Source organism: Phalacrocorax aristotelis, chromosome 5 (assembly GCF_949628215.1).
Source record: "Phalacrocorax aristotelis chromosome 5, bGulAri2.1, whole genome shotgun sequence".
NCBI classification, from domain to species: Eukaryota; Metazoa; Chordata; class Aves; order Suliformes; family Phalacrocoracidae; genus Phalacrocorax; species Phalacrocorax aristotelis.
In genome coordinates this window covers 13306341-13331052 of record NC_134280.1, presented here as the reverse complement: position 1 = coordinate 13331052, position 24712 = coordinate 13306341, and the positions used below count along the sequence as shown (strand labels likewise).

Genomic DNA, 24712 nt, shown 5'->3' with positions numbered 1-24712 from the left:
TCCTGGCAGATGCAATCAGGATCAAAGCTAGAACAGAAAGAGTTAACACTGTCTCAGAAAAAAAGAAAAAGGAAGAAAGAAAAAAAGCCCATGGCTCTTGTGCGGCAATCATCACATCTTTTTTCCAGTGATATAAACATCTTTGTTTGTTAGGCACTCCAAGTTCACGTCTCCGATGTTATTCCAACATTTGCTTTTCTCAGTGTCTCACTGCCTGTATAATTTTCTTTTAATTAAGACTGGAAACATGCTGGAAAGCTTCTTTGGGTAATGCACTTTGTTTGTGTGTTGTTTCTCATCAGCCGAACTGCGTATTACCAAAGAAGGCTGCGGAGAGTATTTCCTGTAATATGAAAAGATTCTGTCGAAGATACAGGGAACACTGCCCTAGAAAGTTACTATTTTTTTTATTTCAGAAACATAAAAAAATTAAAAATAAAAAAAAAAGGAAAAGAAAAATAAAACGTTCTTCAAGTTGTTGGCACGATGGAGTCCCGCTCGGCCTGTCTCATGAGCTGCATGTCATCCAGTGCACCATTGCTACCCTGTCTCAGCAATAACACTCCTCACCAGACAGACACCCCTGCCCCAGGAGGCCACCTCTTGTCTTGCTTAGAGTGCACCCGCGTGTCACGTGCTGCTGCGTGGTGGTCACTGAGCCCAGCACACAGCCACCTCCTTGACAACGTTGGCTTTGGACAGCAACGCTGGTCTTCCAGCCATAAACAGTTGCAGTAGTAAGAGCCATCTCCAGCCAATTATCCACAAAAGCTCTGCAGAATGGTCCATATGCATTTTTGTCCTTGTAAGGAGATGTGCTGTTTATGAGAAATACAATTAACCAAAGGAAGAAAAAAAGACTCTACTGTACAATATTTACATCTAGAGGCTGGGCCAGTATTTGGTCCATAAAATCAATTTAAAAAAATTCATATAGGGATTGATCCAGTCCTGTAGGATCTGTCCATCATCAGCTGTTGGTAAAGGTCCTTCCAGGGGAGGCCTCGGGCCTGTAGTCATATTTATTCAGTGTACTGGGATAATAGGTTGTCGTGTACACATTGGTTTGCTGCAACGGGTAGAAGTTGGTCCTGTCATCTGGTATCAAATTGTTCTTGTTAAGTGTCTGTAAAAGAGAAGAAGAGATGACAGGCATGGCAATGGTGCCACATAATTACTCTTTTCTACCTGCAGACACCTCCCTTTCACCTGCCTTCTCCATCACAGTCTCTGTTGCAGCCACAACCGCCTTCCCTCCAGCTGGGAGAGTAAGACTGTACATCGTACTCGCTATGGGGCTAGTCTGCGGGGGACCACAGCTCCTGCCAGGTCTCCTTCAGTGGACCTGTGCTCAGCTACTGCTAGGGCCAGAACCCAGAGCCTTCTCCAGGCACTCAGAGTCTCCTGGTAGATGGTGTGTTGTCTGAACATCATTGTCACACAAAACCATGCTGGGCCTACACAAAAGTTGGTGATTGATGGCAGTGCTCAAGCTAATCTCTTCCAAAATGCTCATGTTATAGCCTGCAGCTCCCTCTCAAACCAGTTGCCAAACGGCAGCTTTTTTCTCTTTGGAAGAGCAGGTGTGCATTTACCTGATCTCCATCTCCATTGGTAGATATCCAGGTTTGGACCCCCCGATATTAAGTGTGTCACTTCTGTAAGCTACAGTATAAGTAACAAATCATGGTCACTTTTGGAAAAACTAAAATGACTTAAAAAAAAATTTAACAACCACGTAACAATTGTTGGCAACAACAACATAAAAAATGAGAACCACAAACGCCCCTTTTACCATAAAAATTTAGAGATGGGGCTTTTCTCCCTCCCCTCTTCCCCCCCTTCTTTGCTTTTTGCATGAATTACTATTATTCTTCCCACCAGCAAGCAGGCGCCCCCCTCCCCCCAGATTACAGCCCATTGCTATGCCAGCCATCACCTATGCGTAAGGATGAAATGCCGTCTTGGAGGGACAATGCAATAATTTTATGGAACTTTCTCCATCTTTATAGTCATCTGATCTCTACGAATTTGCCTGAGGAACATTTATGATGGTTTTTTTTTCAATCTCTGGCTTAAATTTTTTATATGTATCTCTGGCCTATGTCGCTCCCACGTGCAAATCTAATAGTTGTCATGTAGGGAACTCACTCCTTTGATTTGGGAGTCAACACTAGGCAAGTTTGCTATAGCACCCTCATGATCACGGTACAGCACATTCAAAGAGGGCATGAGCATCTCTCCTGTCTGGCACAGAGAGATGGAGAGGTCTAATGAGGCGGCTAGTCCTGGGACCTAATGGCTGTTCTGCCACAACCCGATGATCCTGGGAGAACCACTTTACCTCAGTTGCCCCTTGAGACAAACAGCTCATACCTGACCCAGCTCAGGGCAAGATGGAAATTAATTAACTAATGCTCAAGCTCATGAAATAGCCAGCTCTGGTAGCCTTACTCCACCCATCTAACTTCAGCCACCTAAAGTTCAGGCACTGGGGCTCGGTCAGCAAGCCACGGACAAGCCTCCTTTCTGCATGCAGGCAGGTAAGGATGAAAATTGCCTTTTGGGGGAGCCCCTGTCCCTCACCAGCCACAGCAGCAGCAGGGCAACCTACTGACAGTGGGTGCCTGACTTTTAGGAAGCTACAGTTAGGTGAGTGGGCGCTTGCCCATGGCACAGCCAGGGCTTAGCCACATCCCAGCTGAGACTGCTGAAATGACCAGAGCTATCCCAGGACTCAAAGGCAAGACCACAGGAAGTACTTTTATCTCCCAATTTCTTTGTAATTGAATAATTTTACTGCATGAGGAGGGGGAGAGGAGGAGGAAGAAAAGAAAATGCTTTCTTCAAATCCAATAGCAAGCTGACAGCTACAGCTACCCTGGGAGCTGCAACTCCCAGTTTCACATAAGACATTAGGAGGAAAGGCTTTCCTATGGCAAAAGTACACTGGCAAAGAAATTTTCCAATTGCTGAACTACTGAATGACTTTTCTGGAAATAGGCACCATCTGAAACATCTCATACATGAAACCCAGAGGAAAGACAGCCTCATCCTGGTCTGACTATGATCTTTCCCTGCCTGGACTCTCTAAAATGAGCTCACAGCACGTCATTTCTAGGAACCAAGGGGGTAATTTGTATAGACATGCTCAAAGTGACAAATATTTCCAAAGAACGAGAGTTTTTGCCCTTCAATATGGAAGGAAGAAAAGAAATATCATGCTTTGCTCCCAGTCACCCAAAGAAATAAAATAGTGTAAGCAATAGTCTGCTGCTTTGTGCTGGAGGCTGGGAAACAAGGAAGCCAGGCTCAGTCCTCTGCTGCTTGCTATGCTTCCTTGGGAAATCCAATTAACCTGCTCGCTGCTTCAGTGTCTTCTGACCCAGCTTGATAAAAATGATTGAGATCCCTTGTAGAAATTCACTTTGCTAAGTACTACCACTGAGTATTTGGGGGAACTGCTCTCTGGCGAGCACCACAGGTGTCCATACCAACTGTACACAATGGCTGCCATCTCCTATCAGTGTCTCTGTCCCAGAATACTGACTGCAGGCAGTGTAACCCCACAGCCACAGCCCACCACAGCAGGAGGAAGAGGCTGATTCCCACTGCCTCACTCCCTCGGCTCTCTTGAAGGCGGTCCAGCATCCTGGCCTCATCTGAGTCACTTTTCAGGATGGTTAAGATTCACGACATGCCCGGATTACCAACTCTGAAATTTGGTGATGTCAAAATCTTGACCTGGGATGGCTCAGGACCGTCTTGATATGAGAAAAAAGACCTTAGGACTCCACTTCTTTGGCTTTCAGTTGGAAAACCTGCATGAGTTTCAACATGTCCGTTGGTGTCTAAAACTAGCCCCTTACAGCAGGCTTAACATTTAATTAAGAGAATCTGCATTTTTTTCCTCTCTCTTGTCTTACCTTCATATAACATTTAATTAGGAAAAAAACCCCACAACTGCTCCTTTGCTCTTTTATTTTCTTTGGAGGGCTTATATCTTAGGAAAATACCTTATGAAAATGGTTTAGCAGAATTTATAATGCAATTAGCTGCAAAGAATTTGTCTCCGGAAATGCTGCAATGGCAGTACAGTCCTAAATCAGCATGATCAATGTGCACTGTCTTAACATTTCCCCCCACAAACTTATTGTCTGTCTTATTTTAATAAATAGATTATTAGGTTCCTTGTCACTAGAAATTGGTTGATATTTTGAAGAAGGGAAATTAGGCAGCAGTGAATTTTAGAGATGTATACATACATACTCATGCATGCACTGCAGGAGAAGAGGTGCACAGTTGCATCTCTCTGGGTAGGCTCCTGTGCTGGTTTTATGCAGAGTTTTAACCCTTACTCTTGTCCTGCAATTCTTCGCTGTGACTGTACAGCGATGTCCAATGACTTTCCCTTTGGAAGCTATTCCCCCAACACTATATGGGTTATGCCGTCAAGGTCAGAACCTCCTGACAACTTGAACTCACTGGAGTTATGGTGAGGATGAAAACAGCCTGCTGCGCCCATAGATGTTCCCACCAATATTTATCAGTCCCAATGGGAAAAGCAAAGAGTTGTCACCATAGCACAACTACAGGCGATCACAAAAACTAACACAGAACAGACCCTTGCTCACAGCCCAACTCCCAGGAGTGCCTCTTCACCTCAGCCACCTCTGAGTCAAGTCCCCAGTATTAGAGTGGCCAAGAAGTGGCTGCCATATGCATACATTTAATTTTGTTCAGCTTTCTCCATTGATATTTTTAGCCTAAGTCATCATTCAGATTTTCCATTTGTTACTTTTTCTCCAGCAATGCCTTGCCACTACTCCCCCAAATTCTGCCTCTGCTCCAAATCATTAAGTCATAATCCACTGACCTACTTGCTTATGTTCTCCCAGATGTATCAAAACATCTTTGTGCATAACAGTATGGGACTTTCAGTACTACTCCCATCCTACAGCTGCATGTACAAGCTGTATAAACATTTCTTACACACATAAGCAGATCAAATGCTTCAATTTTCAATAGTCACAAAAATTTCAAAATTTGATTTATAAAGGGGATAAACATCTCCCCACCCCCGACTAAAAGGAATTCCATGAGTTTTTGAGAAGCTAAAGTGAAAACGATGCTTCTAAAAGCATCTGATACACATACAATTAATACCAAAATAAGGGCCATAAAGTAGTTCCTACAGCGTGACATGCAATAGCAAGATTTTCTTAATCTTCTCACGCAGAAAGCACTCAGCTTTCTGCAGCTCAGCATTCTCTTCAAGCTCCAGATCTTCTTTTCTATTTTGGGGGTGATGTGGGGGAAGAGTCAGCAAGCTTCCCAAGAGTTTTGTAGGTTAATCTTCACCAGCTACGCAGCACTTCAGTCCCTGTGAAGTCAGTGAGCAAGGACAGTTTTCCCCAGCCTCACAGTTTCTCCACTATTTCTCTGTTGACAGGTGTAATTTCAGCCCTTCCACCTCCCACCCATGACACTTTCCTTTTTAAAAAGGTAAAAAGAAGAAAGAAGAAGTTGGGTAACCTTCCTGAGCAGCTTCAAACCACTCCATCTAGCATTTATGGTTAGGTTATCACCACTTTAACCTCTGCAGAGGCTGTGCCACACAGCGTGCACCTTTGCAATGGGCATGTCTCATCAGAGATGTGTCGTCTGAGCCAGGACTGACTGCATAGTTGAAAGTTTCAATCTTGCAAGTTTGTTTGTAATGTTGAACATCCCAGTGCACTACAAAGAAAAGCTTCCCCTTTCCTTTGTCGTGAAGTCAGCGCAGGCACTAAGGAACCAAGGGTAACCACTCCAACCACGGCTAACCCTGGTCATCCACTGTGGACATAGGCAAAGGTCTAAAATTAGGGTCCTGGTAGCAGACAACAACTTTGTAGTCAAACCATTCTTCTTAGCAACATCCAGACGAAGTCCATGTGCATCCTATATCCTGCCTCTGCAGAAGTCACAGACAAATTCCCACTGAACTCAGTTGCACAATTAGACCTAAAAGAATTAAAGTAGCACTTCGAATTTTCCTGGGAACAGCATCCAACAGACTTCCTGTAGCAACAGTGGGCTGGCCATTACGCCCCTTCATCCCCCAGGAAAATGGCAGGAATTGTGCAATGATGTAAGGAAGCCAACATCCAACATTTAGCTGCTTTTGTGCTCCTTTTCAGTTATTTGTTTCTTGCAGTGAAATCAGATTGAGGAAAATGCCTTTTCGATGCAGATCAGCTGTTTTATGGAGCTAGCCATGCATTTTTGTTAAAGGATGTTACTTTCTGTGTTCTAGGAACACTAGCCAAATGACTTTGGGTTGTGGAAATATATTAATATTATGAAACATTTCCCACAGCTTGTACATCTCTGGAAGTACCAAGGCGAAGATCTCAGAATTATAATTAACCAGTAAATTTGGAAGTAATTAGCACAATAATTACATTTCAACAAAATAAACCGTACAACTAAAATAACTTCTTTTGGTAATAATTGACACCAGGAAAATAAATGTCGTCTGGCCCACCCACATGCTCCCTTTCTTCTGATCCACCGGATGCCACAACACTGCTGTGCCTCTCGAGCTATGCATTACCAATGACCCTGGAAAGATGGAAAGTTGCCAGAAAGACCTCATGAGACCTGTGTATTTACTGCAAGCTAAGAGTGATTTCTGAGTCTTTAATGATTCTTCTTTCCTAGCTTAAAAATTTGCTTAGTGTCTTACACTAAACAAAGTATCTCACCTGATGCTTTTATAAAATCTCTTGAGCTCTGCCTACACTGAAGTCAAAGGCAGCAGTGGCCAACGTTTATGTATTGAGTTCTTTCTGATGAATTCAGTAAGGCTGTTTGCAGGATTTACAGCAAAGTGTCGATGTACAGATGAACAACCTATTGTCTTTACAAGAAGGTTTTTTCCTCTCAAAAAGAGATTAAAAAAAAAAATCCCACTGGGACACTAAACTCACTAAACTTATGATTGCATGTTCTTTTTGGATGGAAGCTTACCATATTTTCAGACTGGAAATTCTTTGTTCACTGTTATTGGTAAATAAATTAACCCCCAAATGATGGCAGCATCTGTAGATGTGCTTGGGTTGACGATGGAAGTAACGTTCAATTATAAGGAAACTAATAGCTACAGTTTTCTATAGCTGTTTGAAAATAGCTATTTTAACATACTTAGGAGGGAGTGAGGTTATACTACTGCCATTTTAAATTTATCAAAACCTTCAGGGTTGGCAACATAAAGGACCATTGTCAGAAAGATGTTTTGGCACATCTATGACTTTAAGCAGATGAGTAAGATGACAAAACAAACTCTACGTAATAGTAAGGCAAACTGAAGTGAGTCCCTGCTTAGAGCTAAATCCAGGTTTAAGTCTTTTTCTGAACTGGAAACTGAAGTCTGAGGAGTTGGCGGAAATCTTCCCACTGGCAAGTGCAGGTGTCTAGCCTAAAGCTTGCTATTTATCCTTGGCTTGCCAGTAATTTGGTGGTGGCAAAATCCATGACGTGGCGTCCAGACACAAAAGAGGAATTCAGGGCTGCCCGAAGCTGCTTCCCAATATAGCTGGTGCACAGGATATAGCAGACATGATCTCAGCTGTGTGGGAAGGTGTAAACTGTCTCCTTGCTGCACTGCTATGCTTCAGTGTAAGCCCCTCCTGGGTCCCTCACACACGCTATAGCGTTACTACAGGGGCTCATGAGTTGAGCTATAGCACCTGCCCTCATGCATACTCTAGTACTCAGGCTAACTCACCAGAGGTATAATCACTGCCTTCTAAAACTAAGTTTAGTAATCTGCATTGGGTGCAGATTATCATCTAGAGCAACTGGACTAGACTGGGCTTCCACTGATGGCAACTAGTAAGGCTGCAGTGACTGGCTGTAGGTCTGTCCGGGGAAGGCAGTTCTCACTGCCTCTTTGCAGTTACACTGGAACAAGCAGCCCGGAGTTTTCAGATGGCCCCAGAGCTGCTTATTCTGGTGATTACCAACGCAAGTCATGCAGTCCAGTGCCAGCCCACAGCACTACATTTAGACTGAGCATTGCAAAGGTAAAACTGCAGTGGTGCAAAAAAAAAAAAAAAAAAAAAAAAAGTAGTAAATATAGAAATAAAGGTAAAAACCAGCCTAATTTGCCATCTGCTAACTCCGTTCAGTCTCTCAGAGTCTTATTGCTTTCCAAGTATCTCCCACCCCTTAAATAGCTGCTTTTTGATTATTTTCCTCAAGATTGCTTTGCTTTCTCCCCAAGTTGCATCTCACCTTGTTATTTCCTCTCTATATTTATAATCTCCCCAGGTCATTTTCCATTATTTCTATAGCAATGCCTGGTTTTTGACACACCTCCCAGTTTAATATCTTCTGTTAGTTTAATTAACACACTGACTGCACCCTCTCCAAGCTCATTAATGAAGTATTAAATAAAGCCAAACCTTGCATTACTGTTTGGAGTCCCCCACACAACTCCTCCCCATAGCCCCGTATGTTTCCATTTACGATGGCCTGATGTTCACCATCCATTAGCCAGGTTTCAATGTCTGCAGCAGCATTCCTGTCCAAGCCAATTTCTACTTGTACATCACAAGATTATTTAAGACACCAGTATCATCCTCTTTTCTTTAGGTGCATGGACCAGTGCAGCTAGACTTTTAACCAGCTAAGAATCTGCCCTTATGCAGCTCAGTCTCATGCTTTCCCTTCATCCTCTAATGCTGCAACTCTGTGCAAAAAGTGATCATGTTTGATTTCCTCCTGCTCAGCATTAGGTCCCAGCTGAGCTGTCAGTTCAGCCCAGCTACCTTTCATTTCATCAGGGTATGTGACATGTTGCCTCTCAAATATTAATTCAGATTTGCCTGCATATTAACACTGACACAGATTTGTTTCAATGAGCTTCCATCATTGTAACTGAAAGCACAGTCGAGTCAATCCCATTTGTTTCTCCTGATTTCACCCTCTAGTATGGCTCTGACTATGCCAGACTTTAAAGACCAAGCAGGATTTAACACCCCATTGATATGCTTAGCTGAATGGGTATGGTCCAGGTGTACTCTGTCGATTGTGGGTCTGTATGGTTACAGATAGTTTCTCTTATCCCCAAATAGAACTGGCACACAGATTTACCGGAGCTGCTTGTGTGCCTTTAGTGCCTTGGACTTCAGTAGCTTAACAGTGACTCAATTATCTGGGAGGAAATTGACCTGCTTTCTTACAAACGCTTTTGTATTACCTTTGCATTTCATGGCACTGGGGCTTGCCCAAGATCTACAATATTTATAAAGGTAATTGGAGTTGTTCATTAGCTGGTTCTCACAGACTCTCCAATACAGTCCATCTAGATTCCTTCATCCGCAGTTTTTCAGTTCTTTCCTTTATTCACATGCTTTGTGCCAAATGTCAGGACAATGTTAGAGCTGACTTAATGAGGATTCCCCTAGCTATAGGGGAATGCAGGCAGAGTTACTCCTGCTTTCCCTACACCAAACCTATTGCACATATATAAATGGTGCACCAGGGAAAGGTGGCAACAGATGTAGTGTTGCTGCAGCCTGTGCAGCGTGTGTGGTGGCAGCAGCCAGCACATCCTGAGCAGCTCTGAGGTCTCAATTGCTCTTTAGGACAGGTTGGTCGTGGTTCAGGAAAAAAACAGCTTAGGTATTTTGGTCGTCCTCTCTCAGAGCTGCCAGACACGTTCTGGACATCGAGCTCTAGTTCTGAATACTGACACAGCTATCTTTATTTTGGGTGTATGCAGAGAGATTCCTTTATAATTCTACTAAAAATCCATTTTTTCGCTAGTGGAGCTATTCCAGATGAATAGTGAGGCAGCTCTCCTCCAAGTGTACCACAAAGGTTATATGTTTTCTGGTATTTATTGTTTGTCTAACATTATCCTCTCCCTTTACTTTAGCTCCCTGCTTCTTCCATGGCTCCCTTTAAACATTTCTGCAAACACATCGTTAATTCCTCCTGCATATCTTGGCGGCACAGAGGATTTCCCAGTTCAGCTAATGCACGTAACACTGTCAGCCAGAGCTTCGAGGTGCAAGGAGGTAAGAACCACTTCAAGCACATGGGCCAAGGGAGAACCATTAAGTTTTAGCAGGTGAGGCTAGGGTACATTTGAAATATTCCTGTTCTCACCAGTAGAGGGAAGTCATGCAAATACACAGCAGTCAGTGCAGTGCAATTTTGTTATTCCCATTCCTAGAGTTCTTCATTCAATTCTCCTCCTTCCGGCACAGGTGGATGGGTGGGGGCAGGTACATGTCAACTTCAGAGAAATTAGGAAAGGCAAAACTTGCAAGAAAAAGGTAATATCAATTATTAGATCAATTAGTGTAGTTGGAAAAAATCAGATAAACTTTCGAATGCACCTGTCTGTCTTCAGGTCTGAAATAGCAGCTCACATGTTCAAAAACCTGCCAGCTTTTTCCAACTATACTCCATTGATCTAATTAAAAGCAAAACAAAACAAAACTTGTCTGCCTACAAACCTGTCTTGCTTGCATCCACAGATTATCACAGCTGCAGTAATACAACCCCAAAGAAACAACAGTGCGAGCATCTATGATGACTAGCCTAGCCTGTAAGAAGGCAGAGCATGGACCACATCCCTGACCTAGGTGTAGAGATGTGCCTGGTCATACAAGGAGAAGGAGAGAAGGCTGAGTCAATAGAGGAAACCATGATAAACACAAAGCACCTACCCCCGGCGTCACTTAAAACTTCTCAATATGGCTTAAAGGGGAAAACAAAAATTCATCCCCATATATGGACTCTCTTGAAATGGTGGGGGAGAAGGAACAATGTGGATTCCCACCCCACGGTGAGCAGCAACAGCCCTGCGAAGTAATGAAGGGTTTGTATGAAAAGTGGATGGAGTGGGGAGCAGTTCCCATTGGGGGACCATTGTGAGCAGCTGCTTAGCATCCCAGAGGGAGCAGGAGCAAGGAAACATTCAGATCTGAATTGGCAGTTTCCCCCACTCTTAAATAATGTATCTATGAGATGGAGATATCTGTGACTTGCACACAGCAACCCGCTGAGCCACTGCTGCCATGGGGTGAGGACACTTCCAAGAGATGCACATCACTCTACAGGCACAATCATCCTAGGACAGCCACACCTCCAGGCATGCTTGACTGCTCAATTTGACTCGACCCAACGATATAAAGGGGAGAAAAGACACTAATAGATTTTGACTGAGACGCACCACTTAATCCTTTTTTCCCCATCAGTAAGCTCTCTTGCTTTCCCTTCCTAGCAGGCATTATGTAAATTGAGAGTCCCCTGAAGTGATATTTGCAACTGCAGGATCATACAAGAAAGGGCACAATGCTCCTTTGCCAATACAACCCCCTGCCTCTACTATTCTTTTTCAAATAATACTATACTCATGGTAAGTACTAAAAATATGTACTCCACCATTCAAGCACTTAATGTTCTTAAATGCCACTTTGTTCAGAGGAAATAGTCTTTGTTAAACATGAAATTCACTGGGAATGAAATTTATGTTTCAATCTGATTTACTTTTTTTTATATATATATATATATGTGTGTGTGTGTATTTATTTTTTTCAGCTGATTACACCAGCTAAATCTCTCTCTAAAATGCCATGCATCTAAGGCAAATACTTAAGGGATTCTGTTGATAACTTATTGGCAATGCTGGGTATCATCAACTGCTGGCTTATGTCTGAACTTTACAGCCACTTCCTGGCACTTGAATGATGCACAGTGAAAGGGTCACTGGGAAAAGAAAAAAGCTTATAGTGCAGTGCTATCAGTGTATGTGCTGTGATCACTACAAAGAAATGGTTTAGCCAATTTTAGTTGAGATAGCAACATATCAAATTAAGCAATAGGAGACTGAAGCCCAAAGTTTTCCACGGCAGAGAGAAACAAACATCCTCTGAGACCAAGGCTGACTTAGACAAACATTCCTCTAGGGCACCTGACAGTAGTTAAAGCTCATTCAAACTTGAACCACTGGCTGTCTCCCTGCTATAAAAAAAGGTGTGATTTTCAGCAGCAACGAAAACGACCATCACCAAGAGGAGGAAGCCATTTAAAATCCACACAGGGATCCACTTGCCTATACCCTGAGCTTTATTTCTTTTTGCAATGTTGAAAGCCACACCAAACACTCAGCCTATTGTTTTATTCAGATTGATTCTTCTTCCAAAGACAGAATTGGTTTCTGTTTCATAACTCTCCACATTGGTACTTTATTGTCATGAATTATTCAGGATTAGTAATGAAGTGTGGATCACAGTGTCCAGAGTCCTTCGCAGGGGAGGTCTGCTCTGCACTATTATTTGATTCTCATCAGCATTGTTCTCACTTTATTAAAAAATATTCATCGTAGCTTTTAATTTATACAGTGTCCCAAGTGATCTACTGAATATTCCCCCCATTTTCCTGGTAGCTCTATTTATATTTGCTATATAACTCTGGGCAAGTGCAAGACTCACAGTCCTACTGAAGGTAATGTGTTAGTTCTGATGTCCTCCTAGAAACTTCAAGTATCAGGTGATACATCAGATATTTAGTTTCCCTCTTCTTTGCCATATCCTGCAATCTCGCTCAGTTCCCACCTCATCTTCCTGCACACTAAGTGCACTCATTGACATAAATGACTTTCGCTTGAGCACAACTTCAGTGTTTGGCCCTTAGCCTCTGTGAGAGCAGTGGTGATGCGCCAGAGCAGATGAAATGCTCAGGTGCTTCCTCAGCTTATTTGAGACATTGGTACAGAAAGAGTTTGACAGCATGACTCATGACTAAAGCTGTGTTCAAGGAAGGAAGGACAGAGGAAGGACTGTCCAGCACAGTCGAGAAGAAAATCTGCAGAATCGTCATAACCATCCTGCAAACATACATTTCTCACTAATCCCATCTGGTCTGATCCAAAGGCCATTGGATTTTGGATTTGGACCAACATGCAGGCACCTTTGCCTGTCCAAATCCCATGTAGAATAAAATGTTGGCTCTCTTTATTGGCAGAGGATTTAGCAATAGGAAGAAGTTCAGTCCAAACCCTTTCTCCATGTGTGGCTGTTCCAAGAGCTCCTAATTCACAAGGGCTCAGCCTTGACCCTACATCCTCCTGCTTCTACTGCAGGATCATCTGGTTTTCCATCAGCACGACTCTAATAAGTAACTCACATAAGTAAGTCACTGAGTAGCTAAAGCAAATTGTTAAAAAGGAGGAACTCCTCTCTGCTTTGATAGCCAGTTATTAACTAATCGGCGTGGCAGTACTGGGAAGGTTGTAGGTGGTTCTGTAAGCCATCATGCCAAAATGTGAAGAGCAGATAATTTTTATTTCATTATGCTCTTGTTCTGCACAGTCTTCAATATTGTCAGAGTGCTGTACGAACTTTAACCAATTAATGAAACATGAACTGCTTATTAGGTGACCCAAAAGGTCTCTCCCCTACGATCTGTGAATAACAAATCAAAATCAACATGCTGCTGGTAAATGCATATGCATGAAATCTTTTAAGACATGATGGCTAAAATAGCTAATAATAATAGCTAATAATAAACCTCACAGCATTCTTGAGAAAGCAAAACAGGAAGGAAAAAGAAGCCAGCAAAAATAAAACACTCTTCTGCAAAACACTGCCTAGGCAAGTTAGCATCAGCTAAATGATCAATAGGTCACCATTATGTATGATATTTACATCTGATCTGCATTACTGCATTGCTGTGCTGAAACGTCCAACAAGGCTTAAATCAGCTAGCACTTCCTTCATTAAGATCTGCCTTCATATAAAATTCACCTTGATTTATGAGTTTGCATTCAATGCTGTACATTTGAATGTAACACTGCCAAACTTTCTACTGTGTTCACCTGCTGGTTGGAGAGCAGAGATATTTCAAGATGAAAACAAAGTAAAGATGGTTGTAGAAGGCTTATTATTATCAAAGAATGGAAAATAATAGACTTGTGCGTATGCTCAGCTTTCTGCTACCATCATGCCACCGTGTCTTATCACTTTCTGTTACTGAAAAGTAGTCTACACACCATGTATTTCCTTAATCATGGATTCATTAACTCTTTCGCACACACACAAACCTACAATGATTCTTTTGCTTTCATTACCTAAAAAACGTTGGGGGCGTTTTTCTTGGTATCTGCTGAATAGAAACTTACTTGGGTTTAGAATCTGGAATTTCAGGTGTTTTCGCTTTCTTTTGTACATACACATTTTAAATTCAGATGGGCCCATATCCAAGCTCAGTCCAACCCTCATTTTCCAGAAGGTGAATTTTAGCTGCTCCATTATTTGAATGTTAATTGTGTAGCATCACAATAAAACCACACATGTTCCTTGAAGGCATGAAAAACTCCCTCCTGACCCTTAGAAAAATCTGCCAGTTATTCCTAAATATAAAGCTGGCTAATCACAAGTTCTGTAAGTAATTACACAGCACAGAGCACACAGAGCCTTCCTCTTATTGCACTAACATTATATTCTTCAAGGGACCACTGAGGAGTGACAAATTTGAAGTATTAAGCGAGACATTTTCAAGCAAGAGTTTAAGAACAAAGGGCCAACAGAGAAGATGAACATAAGGAAATATTCAACAGGAATAGGGAAAATGGGCTTCAGTTGATAAACAGATTTTACCCTTTCTGTAAATCTCTTTGCCTCATTCACCACTCTGAAAGTGTATGACTTTTAGAGTTGTTCTCAGCAAGTAGCCCCTTGCTCCTAAACATTTAGTTTTGGTCTGTCCAATGACTGCTGATTTATGCACTTGAACTCTTTCACTTCCTAACATGCTATAAATAAGCCCCATCTGGTCTATCTCTCTTCATGTCCAAGTCCCTTCTTCCCCCAGCCTAACTCAGACAGTCCCAGTTAGCTAATGCTTTCCTTTAAATAAACTAGACTTTTCAAAACTTGATCTAATGCCTAGGCTCTTTATGTCCCTTGAAAGAAGACTCTAACAGCTGCTCACTGTTACTACACACTAGATCAAGTATTCAGAGATGGATCTATCAAAGAGGTCAACTCCCTCCTGATACTACATTAACTAATCTGCTGCTATTTTAAACTTTGCTTGCCTTTGTTATTACTTCTACTCCACTGCACCATTCAGCACAGACATACTGCATTTCATAATCTATTTACCCAATTGATCAAGATCGTTCTGTGAACTTCATCCTTCTAAATTTTAACCATTCTTCCTATTTTAGCATCATCTGATAACATGACAGCACAATATAAATCATAAAGAAAATGCTAACACAAAGCCAACCCTGTAACCACCTGCTTTTGGCCACAAAAATAAATTTGTCTCTTTTCTTCATTGCTTACTATGTAAGAAAGAAGGCGACATGTTTGCTCACCTCTTTATTCCTGTAAGATTTTCTCATCTGGGTCTTCCTATTGACTTTGCCACAACTGCTCACATAACTGAAAGCTTTACTCTCGCAGTTTGAAGCTTCCAGGATCAGGTCCCCGTTCTTTACCTGTCTTAATAATTTAATACCTAACCTGTATATGCAAAGTGTGCCGAATAATACATCCTGTGAAAATTTTTTAAAAGCCTCTGAAAATCCCAATATATCTGCTGCTTCCCTCCTATCTAGATCAATATTTATTTAATTTAAAAAAGGAATCCAATTTGCTTGACATGATTTACTTTCCACAGATCCATGCTGGCTCGCATTATGATGCTGCACCCTTATTGAACTGTATGCAACTGTAGCCTTATGCTGCTAGGAAATGTTTTTTTGAGACCGCATTTATAGGCAGCGGGATCCTCTGAGGGATCGCAGTGCCCAACACAAGGAATCCAGCACATGCTTATTGCCAAACTGGTCTGTTATTTTCCAGCTCAAACTGTTTTCCTTTAAGACACCAAAATAACATTGACTCTTTTCGAATGACTTGATGCAAGCTTTTAGTTCTGATGCGTATTCACATTGCAAATCATGGCCATGTATCAGGAATTGTCCTGTGCCCAGTATTATAAAAACCCTACGCAGAAACAGTGCCCAACACCCATGGAATCTGGACTAAGGCAACAGTCCCACCGTTGATCTTATTGTTGGGTCTCAGTTAGAAGCTGAGCCAGATCAGCAGAAACAGAATCAAAATGTCAACAGCACATAGCTACATGAAGAAGGAAGCAGCTTCAGGGTTTCCTTTTGTTTTGTGTTCATGTCCCAAATAATGCTTCTCCTTAGGCAGGCTTTTCCTTCCACGGTGACATGAAGCACCTTCACCCATCCCACTGCTCACTTCTCTGATCCCACACTTCACCTGGAGACTGATGATCAAATACGACGATGCGCTACTGTCTCGGTATATTGTCTCTTGCATCCTTAGTCTTATCTGCTCAGATAACAGGTGATGTTCTCTTTAATGAGCAGACATGCCAACAGAATATGCCACTTCAACACTCATCTTCTCCTAAGGCTTCAACTCCCAATTCTGCTGCTATCACTGAATTCTGCATGGCTGCCTGGGGTAAGTTCTGTCCAGTACTGATGGAGAGGGCAGAACCCTCTCTGCTTTCTCAGTCTCTCCAATTTGGCAGTTCCCAAAGCATTTCTAGAATCTCATCCTAGCAATAAGTATTTTCCCAGCTATTTGTCTAATGAAGTCTCTATTTTTATTCTTCCTCCCCTCCGTTTCCTCTTACCATGCACTAACAACGCACTGAACTGAGCTCTTACTGGTTTCTGAGAGGATAATTTGTCTGCATGCAATTGTTAGAATGGGCTGGAGTATCTTGGTGTATACTTGCCAAAGTGGCATTCATCAGGACTGTGAAACAGAACAAAATCCCATTGCAGTAATGGGACTTTTTAACCCCTTTGTGACAGTATGGCTAAATGCCCCTTCAACCCCACATGTAACGCCAACATCTGGGCACAGAAACACAAACCTACCCAATTCCAACCATGACATAAACACAGAATTTGTGCAGGTAGTATCAGGCTGTTTGTGGTATTTCTCATCAAGTACCCTACCTTGAACTCCATAGGGGTGTACTTCTCGTTCTTGGGGGTTGTGTTGCCCTTGTAATGGAGATGGTTGGGAGTGGTTGGGTGGATAACAGTCGACTCCTGGGACTGCCTCTGACAGCGCTGACAGTACACGTAAATCACAAACGTTAAGAGGCTAGAGCCGAAGAAACAGGAGACCCCAGTGGCAATCAGATGGATGAGACTAAAACCTGCAAGGGAAATTACAAGAGATGCTATTTTTAAAGAACAGCGCTTTTTTTCCCCTCTCCTGACAAGACCACAGGTGCAAATCAGAGCTATGACATCTCGGGATCAACATTAATAAGCTGTTGAAGCCAGAGCCTTACGTTCTAACATAAACTGACATAATCTCCCTGCAAATCGGCCTCCCCAGTGCAGCTCTGGCTTGTGCAGTTTAACAGGTTCATGCATTGTTTTCTCAAAGCTCCCTCCCTGTCTCTCCTCTCTCCCCTCTATTGATATTGAAACTAAACATTATGTTAAGCTGACAGCTAAAGAAATGAGCCATACAAACACTGCACATTAATGGATTCCAAAGCATGCGCGTGTCATGGAAATACGGGAATTAAAAATGCTCAGTGTTTCTCTGAAGGGGAAGGAAGGAAGAGGAAAGCCCTTTTTGTTGGCTGCCCTAAATGCCTATAGGACTGTGTGTGGGGTGGGGGGAGATATACATTCCTCCCCCGTGTAATGCAAGTGTGCTCAGCACTCTTGCTTATTTACAGGGTGGCATTGCCTTGGCCATATCTGCGCTACCTCTGAGGTGTATTTGTATCGCTATCAGTGAAACAGGGGTCCTCAGGGGAATGGGAAAGATAAGGTGGAAAAAGGAAAGGGGAGAACTGCTTGAAAAACACTTCTGTGTTGGCTTTCTCCACAAACTGCAAAGATAGGAAGTCAATTGCAGGCAGGTGCCGGCAGGGTAGCTACAGTGCAAATATTTCAAAAAGAAAAGCTCTTGGACTATAAAAGCCTCCTACAGAGATCTCTCCACAAGGTATTGCAGCAGCACCCTCCAAGCACAGCGCTGACCTCTGGAAGGAGCTGTAGTTGTGTGTCCCACGCACTGGGAGGTGCTTAACTCACAACTCTGGCTGGTGGGGGGAAGACAAAGTCAAATAGTACTCCTCATTCCTCCCTCACCTCAGAGAGTCTCAAACCCTATGGTAAAACCAACCATCAACAGATCGCCCCTGACAACAGAACAAACAGTAGTGACCTTTACAGCCACCAAGTTAATGAAGCAACCAGAAGCAATCTTGGGTGGCAAAACTTTATGACCTTGTTGTCTTTTGCTATGTGCAGGGCGGGTCTACAGAAAAAGGGTTAGTATTGATGACTCCAAATGCTACTGCCTTTCCTCTGCCTTTGCTCTATCATCTTTCAAAGAGGAGTAGCAGGAGCCCTAGTGCCTGGGGGGAAACCCTAACTGCTTCTCCATGGGCAGCTGTCCCAAGGGACAGCCACATGGGCTCAGTGAAGACCGCAGTGGTAAAATTCCCATAATACTTAAAAAGCCAATTCATTTGGACAGGCTGCTGTGTTGACTGGACTGTGTGCAGAGAAATGGAATGGACTACTCAGAGAGTGGCTTTAAATGAGGTTCATTCATAGTCTGATCACGCTGTGCATTTTTTTGGTGCCATCTTACATTTTAACTGATATGCTTTTCAAACAGAGAATTCTGCCCATTAGTCTACTGCTCTCCTCTAATCTTTAGTTAAAAAATATCCTCCTGAGTTTAAAAAGAACAAAACCAATAGAGTTCTACAGCAAAGTAATGCACTTCAATCATAATTACTGGAAGGAACATACAGAATATATTAGACTGATGAGCTACGTTTATTTTTTAAACCACACTATAAAATTCTATTGCAAGATTACCACTTTCTGTTGTGTTTTGGACGACGGTCCAAAAAAACAGCAGAAAGATAATTTCCTACTAAATGTTACAAGACTTTCCCAAAAAGACATTTCCTTTCTAAAACCTCCGCCTGCTTTATGTCACTCCTGAGAGCTAAAACACAGAATATGCAGCCGTGCTCAGTGAAGCCACACGACACTCCATCGCATTCTCCTCCTGTCCAGCTTTGCTTATATGGCAGTGAATTTTTCATTTCACTGTTACATTTAAGAATTCACCGCAGTGGGAAATCCTTTCTAAAACATAAAGCGTTCTTACATTTCTCTCTCACTTTTGAAAGACCCATCTGAATTTTTCAGGTGACTTTTAGCTGCATCTTAGGGAAAAACAAATTATTTGTTTGCAGCATGTGAGTCCCCAGGGGGGGAAGCTTTCTGATTCATCACTCTGAAAATATAGATTTTTCTTTCTGAGACGCATCAACAGAATTTCTATTGATTGGCTTCTTTGCCAAATATTGTAGAGCACTAGGTAATAATATTTGTTCTGGTAAAATGTAGATGGCAACAGCGAATACAATGATGCGGTAAAAGAAGGAAATGTGTATACAGCGCATGACAGCAGAGTGCAAGCCATAGCAAGGAGTCCTGGAACTGAAGCACCCTCTGAGGGAGAAGTTGTGACGCAGAAAGCCAACTGTTACATTGCAGGTGCTGAAATCTTAATTCCATTCATTGCCCCACAGTCACAAACTGAGAGGCCACATGTCTGTGCCAAAGGTGGCATGCCTTTTTTCGCCATGATCTCCACAGGGAGAAGAAATTTTGGCAGCCTGCAGACCATCTAGATTTCAGGAAAGCAGGGATGTTACGCTAGCAGGAATTGACATGGTCATTAATGTGAAACTAGCATTTTAAAATGTCGAAGGAACCTGCCATTTTCTTCAGTCTGCATTTTTATCATAGAGGCTCCTAGGGCAGTGGAAAAGTGACACTAATGACTGGATCTTTCCAAGTCACATGCAGAAAGGAGACACAGCTTCTGTGAGAAGTGAGGACTTGAATGAAAGGAAGTGCTTGGAGGATAAGTATAAACTCTAATCTCATCCTATATCAGCAAATGATGTGTATAAGAGACCCTGTTCACTGAAATCTTTATAGGTTATTTAAGAACACCTGCCTCCAAACAGCTGGAGGCTTACAGTGGTGGAATGAGGAAAATCCCTTCCTTTCTCCCGAACCATTTACCTTGTGGGTACAGGCAATGTGCTCCCTGGTAATTAATGACCCTCAGTGACCAACCCAAACCCCTAAATAAATAAAAATCTTGGAACTGACAAGTGGACATGCGGTACATTCCTCCAGTCTGACTCAGACAGCAAGACTCCAGTGGAATTAAGGCTATCAGTGGGATGTGAGCTGTATAGATTAATGGTTTGGTTGATACTGCACAGGGAGAAAAGAAGCCAGGTTAAGATAAAAATAAGATATATAGTTAGTGGTACCCTACCTCCACAGTTCGTGTTCTCATCAATGCTGGAGGCTGGCAGGATCACTAAACAAAGAGAAGAAGATTGGAGAAAGTTGTCAGTTTACCATCACTTCACTTCTTTCAGTAATTAAACCCCCTGTGCTCCAGACACGAGAAGTTGCTCACGTGTTCTGCAGCAAGCTGAGAGTCTCTCTAAATTGAATTATAAACTCAGAGTGTGAAACACATGCGACAAAACCTCTCCAAAGACCTGACAATTCCAGTACTGTTACCTGATCACTGTTTAGCTTCTTTGATTTAGGGGAAAGAAGATCGCTGAGAAAACCATGAAAAAGAAGAGTACCATTGCCTAGAGATATCAGATTTTTAAGTCAGGGCGCTGTAATCCAGAAAACATGTGGAAAGGGGTTATTCAGTCTAGACCCATAGCAAATATTTGCCTGAGAGACTCAATTTCCACAACAACAGGGTGGAAGATGTTGATGACCATCTGTCCCTCAGTGTCCTCCACTAGACCCCACTTCACACCCCAATTTTCTCCATCTGCCTCACCTTATTTCTTTGCTCTTTTGGGATGCTTCTTTTGATACCTGAACTCAAGGACCTTTTGTTGCCCATATCCATATTGAGGAGATAATTTTTATAACCCAGCCTGAGAAGAACTATGCAATGTTAAAAGCTTCAATTCCAGTGAAGCAATACTAGTTATTTCCTACAGATCTAGGTAATTCTGTTTTAAAGAAAAACCAAGCTGCCTTAAAGGAACACCATTTACCCTGTGCCTGCCACAAGGGGATTTATAAGATGTTTGTTTGTTTCCTTGTTTTCCTAGAAGCATCCAAACCCAATTTATAGTAGAGAAAATCTCAGGCTAGCTTGACAGTCAGGTCATAAGCTGCTCTCCTGAATTGGCCCACCCTCTCCCTCCTCCATGACACCGTACATACCAGGAATCTCGTTATACAGGCAATCTTGGTACTGTGTGCTGTTTCCGACGCACTGAGAAGAGTCTGGGCTGTGTACCTCACAATAACGGCTGCGGTACTGGACGCCCTCTTCATTACATAGGCTCCACTCTGACCACTCCGACCAGCCACCTGAAACCCAAGATAAGGAAAACACACAGGCAATGTCAGAAAGAAGTAAAAGGATCCCTTGTAGATACCAAACTTCTCCCATGCTGAAAGATGTCTAGGTCCTGGCCTGGGCCTCTCTCACACATTGAATCCAGGGGCCTTTAGTGGATTTAATTTTCTCAACACAAATAGCAATGCAGGAATCATACCCTACTTGCCAGATTGTGGTTTTCTTAGCACAGACAGAACCAACCCTTGGTGGAGTACTGCACAGCAGAGAGTTGTCTTAAAAGCTCCTACATCAGCTCTTTGGTCAAAGATGTACGAGGAGCTGGATGAGCAATGTTGCACCAGTTTTGAGGTGGCCTCTCAGGGATACCCCAAGCAACCAGCGCTAGTTATAGCTGTCAGAGAGTTTTGCTGATGTTCCTAAGGGCAGGAGTCAGCCTGCGCTGGATCAGAAATACACAAAGGGGGTTCAAAACCAGCACAGATCTAAACCCTGTCCTCTGAGTTGTAGCACATGCTCATCTGCCCGTCTCTGTAAGAAAAAGGAAGGATTGTCCCTTCAGCAACTGTAGAGATTGATGCTTCTTGACTCCTTTTGTTTGTCTTGTAAGCTTCCACATTTAAGAGCAAAGCTCCTGCTTTTTCGATTACTTTAAATGGATCAGCCGTTAACAAGACTTTGCCTATCTGGCACCAGAATGACAGAGCATAGGCTAGTGAACAGGTAAAGAGAAAGGTGATGCATTGCAGTTGAATGCCGGGATGTCTCCTTTTTCCCAGCTCCGTAGACATTTACTGAATGGACAGAAAATGCCTAACTGGTGGTTTTTCTGATTTATTTTTTAAACATTTTGCAGATGTGCCTTGCTCCCACCACCACCCAAGCCAGATGGAGCAGGGACAAGAAATGGCTACCTTCACATGGGTGTGTGTTGCAAAGGGCCTCCTCAGTGTGCAGACCAATGCAGATATCCTCTCCGCTAGACGGAGCTGGATTGGTGCAAGTCCGCGTGCGCTGGTAGTGTCCTCCTCCACAGGTTGCTGAGCAGTGAGACCAAGGAGTCCAGCAAGACCATGAGCCTTTCACTGAAGGACATTGAAAAGCAAGGAGAGAGGGGTAGGTGCTATTAGTGACTCCTTTCACTGTGACAAACCTGGACAGCCCCAGTATTTCACCTTCCAGATCTACCCTGCCCAGACTAGCTAGCAGTTTCTTGCACCCCAGGACATTTGGGCCTAACAACAAGAACTTCATATCAATAGAGGGTATGAATGTGCTGCACTCTGCAGAGGCAGAATGAAGTCTATGCACAAAAAGTATCTGCATCATGAAGTGCCAAAATAGAAAATACTTTTCAGAGTAGTCACTGAAATATTCTATTCTATTCTATTCTACTCTATTCTATTCTATTCTACTCTATTCTATTCTATTCTACTCTATTCTATTCTATTCTACTCTATTCTATTCTATTCTACTCTATTCTATTCTATTCTACTCTATTCTATTCATCTTTTTATAAAACAGCATTGTCACTTTTATTATATTGCCTCCTGGCGCTTCAGCTACAGCAACAGCAGATTTACTTGGGGAAAAAAGTGCTGTACAACCTAAGTGGAGCTTATATGGCATCTTTCTGTGGGGGCCCTGAGTCCTCTAGTTCCAACCTTTGGGAAACATAAACTCAGAGGCTTTATCTGACCACAGCACCCTAACAGGTTAACAGTGAAATGAGGGAGGGACTTAAGATCCCCGATTCCCACTTCCCCGTCAGGCTATTAGACTGTCTGATTTGCATGTCCACATGCCATTATTTCAGAAGATAATAACCTGATGACTTAGTGCAAGATAAACCCAGGATTTGTGTATACACATTGAGTGGGGCAGGGAAGGAGGGAGACACAGAAGAATAGTAATCATGCACTCAGAACAGATTGTAAAACATCATAGTGTCCAAGGGGAGAAAACAGCACAGAAGAAGGGCACAGACATTAGTGAAAAGCCACTGAGAGCTTCCAAAATAGTACTAATAGCTGCCTTTATAGTGCTAGAGTTATTTTCTTTTTATAGGCCATAAATGCAATATTTGACACTCCTGCTACGCTCTTGCTGCACATTCTGATCATATTTTCCTATCTGCATTGGAATTTTATCTTTGTATTGAATTTTAGAATCATAATAATACTGTTATAATATAGCATTTTCAAGTGTAGGTCACAAACTATATTGCCAGAGGTAGATAATTGCTAGAACTGCAAAGAGGCAAGGTAATTTGTGTAAGATCACTTAAATTTAGTTTAGATAGCTATTACAGAGCAAGAAGAAGGATAAGTGAGAGAGAATACAGTAGTCAATGGTCTATTATTACTATTCTGGACCAAGAGTGCAACATAAACATGAGGACAAACTCGAAAACCAGGAAACCAGGCAAGAATACTCCCTGCTGGCTGTGCAGGAAATGGTAACTGATGTCAAGAGTAGATGCCCATCGCAAGAACAATACGTAAGCAGGAGAGGGGGAAGAAACAAGTGTTCACAAGAAGAACCACCACATCAAGCATCTCTACACAGTATTAAGCCACATTTATTAAGCCTGTCTCCTCATCAAGGTGCAGAAGCACTGTGATGCCCTCCACTGGATGGAGCATCAAACCTCCTGAAGTAAAAAATTGCTAGACAAGCCACAGTACTACTTCCTCTAGAGGATGTGGCTATGTTACCCTCTTACCCTAGGTGAAACATAAATGATAGCACTAAAGATCACACACGAGTCATTACAATAGCTTTAAAAAAAATTAAGGAAAAATCCCCCAAAGTAAAAAAAAAAAAGACGCAGCTTCAAAATACTGATTTTTTTTTTTTTTTTTTTTGTGGCTCTACCATTAAGATGCAGAACCACACCTCTGAGTTTCATGCAGGAAGATGATCATGGTTACCTGGGCAGGGATGCGGATTGCAGTCTTGGTATTCCGTTGCTGACCCCACGCAGGGCAAGCCACCATTTTTAGGTTCAGGGTTTGTGCATGTTCTCTTCCTGATCCTAAAGCCCAACTCACAGTCCCTGGAACAGGAAGACCAGGCTCCCCAGAAGGACCAGCCCCCATTGATAATCCGCGCAGAGGTCTTACCAGTCTTGAGAAGGTCATCAACAAGAGCTTCAAGGAAAATAAACAAGACACCACTTAATCACAAATTAATCAGTTGTTGGACTTTTAAAAAGGGCTTCAGCTCATGAATAA

At 42.5% G+C, this 24712-nt stretch overlaps 1 protein-coding gene across 6 annotated transcripts in view; it reads right to left on the bottom strand.

Moving 5' to 3' along the window:
- Positions 1–390: 390 nt before the first annotated feature.
- SEMA5B (semaphorin 5B) overlaps positions 391–24712 on the bottom strand; it is a 274422-nt gene continuing 250100 nt past the window's right edge. For 5 of the 6 annotated variants that reach the window (XM_075093032.1, XM_075093033.1, XM_075093034.1 and 2 more), the window contains 6 exons: positions 24410–24628; positions 22391–22561; positions 21338–21487; positions 20409–20453; positions 17018–17223; positions 391–1126 (listed from right to left, as the gene is read on the bottom strand). In XM_075093032.1, the coding sequence (XP_074949133.1) occupies positions 971–1126; positions 17018–17223; positions 20409–20453; positions 21338–21487; positions 22391–22561; positions 24410–24628 (947 nt within the window). In that variant the 3' untranslated portion in view covers positions 391–970. Of the gene's footprint in view, positions 1127–1595; positions 1666–17017; positions 17224–20408; positions 20454–21337; positions 21488–22390; positions 22562–24409; positions 24629–24712 lie in introns of all 6 variants that reach the window. The other variant, XM_075093036.1, reaches the window with a different exon arrangement.